At 32.0% G+C, this 1,776-nt stretch overlaps 1 protein-coding gene across 1 annotated transcript in view; it reads right to left on the minus strand.

Annotated features, from left to right (window-relative positions):
• LOC107653538 (von Willebrand factor D and EGF domain-containing protein-like) overlaps positions 1-1,776 on the minus strand; it is a 65,375-nt gene that overhangs the window by 1,355 nt on the left and 62,244 nt on the right. The window contains exon 30 of the mRNA XM_016440283.1: positions 40-137. Coding sequence (XP_016295769.1) covers positions 40-137 — 98 coding nt within the window. The remainder of the gene's footprint in view (positions 1-39; positions 138-1,776) is intronic.

A 1,776-nucleotide genomic window follows, 5' to 3' on the forward strand; every position in this document is an offset into this window, starting at 1 on the left:
TATTGATATTTTTGATTTAATTAATGTATTTATTTTTACCTTCTTAGAGCAAAGAGTTCCCACGTAGCCACTTCTGCAAGCGCACACATTGGGTCGGACACATCGGCTGCCGTACAAACACCTCTGTTCACAGATTGCTGTGAGAAATCATGGCATTATTAATGGTTTGTCATGTTATATTTTAGATATAGACTGCATTGCTCAACGCTGCAAACACGTGTTATAGCCTAAATAGAAAGTCTGCATACGCTTGCACCTGTTAATCGTTTATATTTTATATTAGTTCATGTTGCTTTTGTGCAATAGATGAATAACAATTTATTTGTTTTAGATATTTTATGTTTAGATATTTCTATTTTGCGGGAGTCCTGTGAATCATTTTATTCTCCCGCATCCCGCACACACACACGAGTGTCTACTCGCTCACACCCGCACTCGCCCATCTTGTCCCGTGCCGCGCTCTGTTGCGTCGGGTCTCGCGGGAGCAGGTCTCTAATCCACTGGCACTTGACTTGTGCGTGTGCTACATCCTTTTTACAATCTCTAGATTAAAACACTGCATTCTGTCAGCAATGTAACGCAGCAGTAACGTATAGAGACCTCGGCTTGTAACTATAACGCGTTAAACTCCGTTACTAAAAAAGTAATCAAATTACAGTAACACGTTACTAAGTAATGCGTTACTGCCCAACACTGTATATAATATGTATATATGTATGTGTGTGTGTGTGTTTGTGTGATTAATAAATAATTATAAAATAGCTTAAAGATTGAAAAAGAAGAAATTTTGAAGAATGTCCTGGTTGTACTTTTCTATATGAAAGTGAATTGAGTACAAATGCTGTCAAGCTCCAAACAGACAAAAAAACAAATGTGACCCTGGAGCACAAAACCAGTCTTAATCGCTGGGGTATATTTGTAGCAATAGCCAAAAATACATTGTATGGGTCAAAATTATTGATTTATTTTATGCCAAAAATCATTAGATATTAAGTAAAGATCATGTTCCATGAAGATATTTTGTAAATGTCCTACTGTAAATATATTAAAACTTAATTTTTGATTAGTAATATGCATTGCTAAGAACTTCATTTGGACAACTTTAAAGGCGATTTTCTCAATATTTAGATTTTTTTTTGCACCCTCACATTCCAGATTTTCAAATAGCTCTATCCTAACAAACCATACATCAATGGAAAGATTATTTATTCAGCTTTCAGATGATGTATAAATCTCAATTTCGTAAAATTTACCCTTATGACTGGTTTTATGGTCCAGGGTCACATATATGGTATCATAAATTGGTCCATACAACCCATATGCCATATTAAAAATGTATGTGATGAAAAGACCCAAAATCCAAGTCAAGTTTAAAAATCCATCGTAGCTCTCAAATCTACGGTGGCCGAGAGAGCTCAACGCACTGCAACTTAAGAAAACACATGCAAATTGAAAAAACACCGATAAAGCAACTTATATGGATTTTAGAGTTTGATTGGTCAAGATGTGGCTGAAATACTGATTACAACTTTGACACTACAAACTGATCATTCAAATAAGAAAAAAATTGCTAAAATATTTAATAATAATAATAATAAAGTTATGGACTTTTCAGATTTTATCTCTTTTTTATGATGATGATTATTATTATTATAAATAATATATATTTAAAATAATTATAATTTAAAGTTACTTTTCATATTTAAAATTTATTTAATATCAAATATTTATTATTAGTATAAATACTTAATTTAATAATTTTTTTATTATTAGTAA

This window comes from Sinocyclocheilus anshuiensis, unplaced genomic scaffold (genome assembly GCF_001515605.1).
Source record: "Sinocyclocheilus anshuiensis isolate Anshui unplaced genomic scaffold, SAMN03320099.WGS_v1.1 scaffold1079, whole genome shotgun sequence".
NCBI lineage: Eukaryota > Metazoa > Chordata > Actinopteri > Cypriniformes > Cyprinidae > Sinocyclocheilus > Sinocyclocheilus anshuiensis.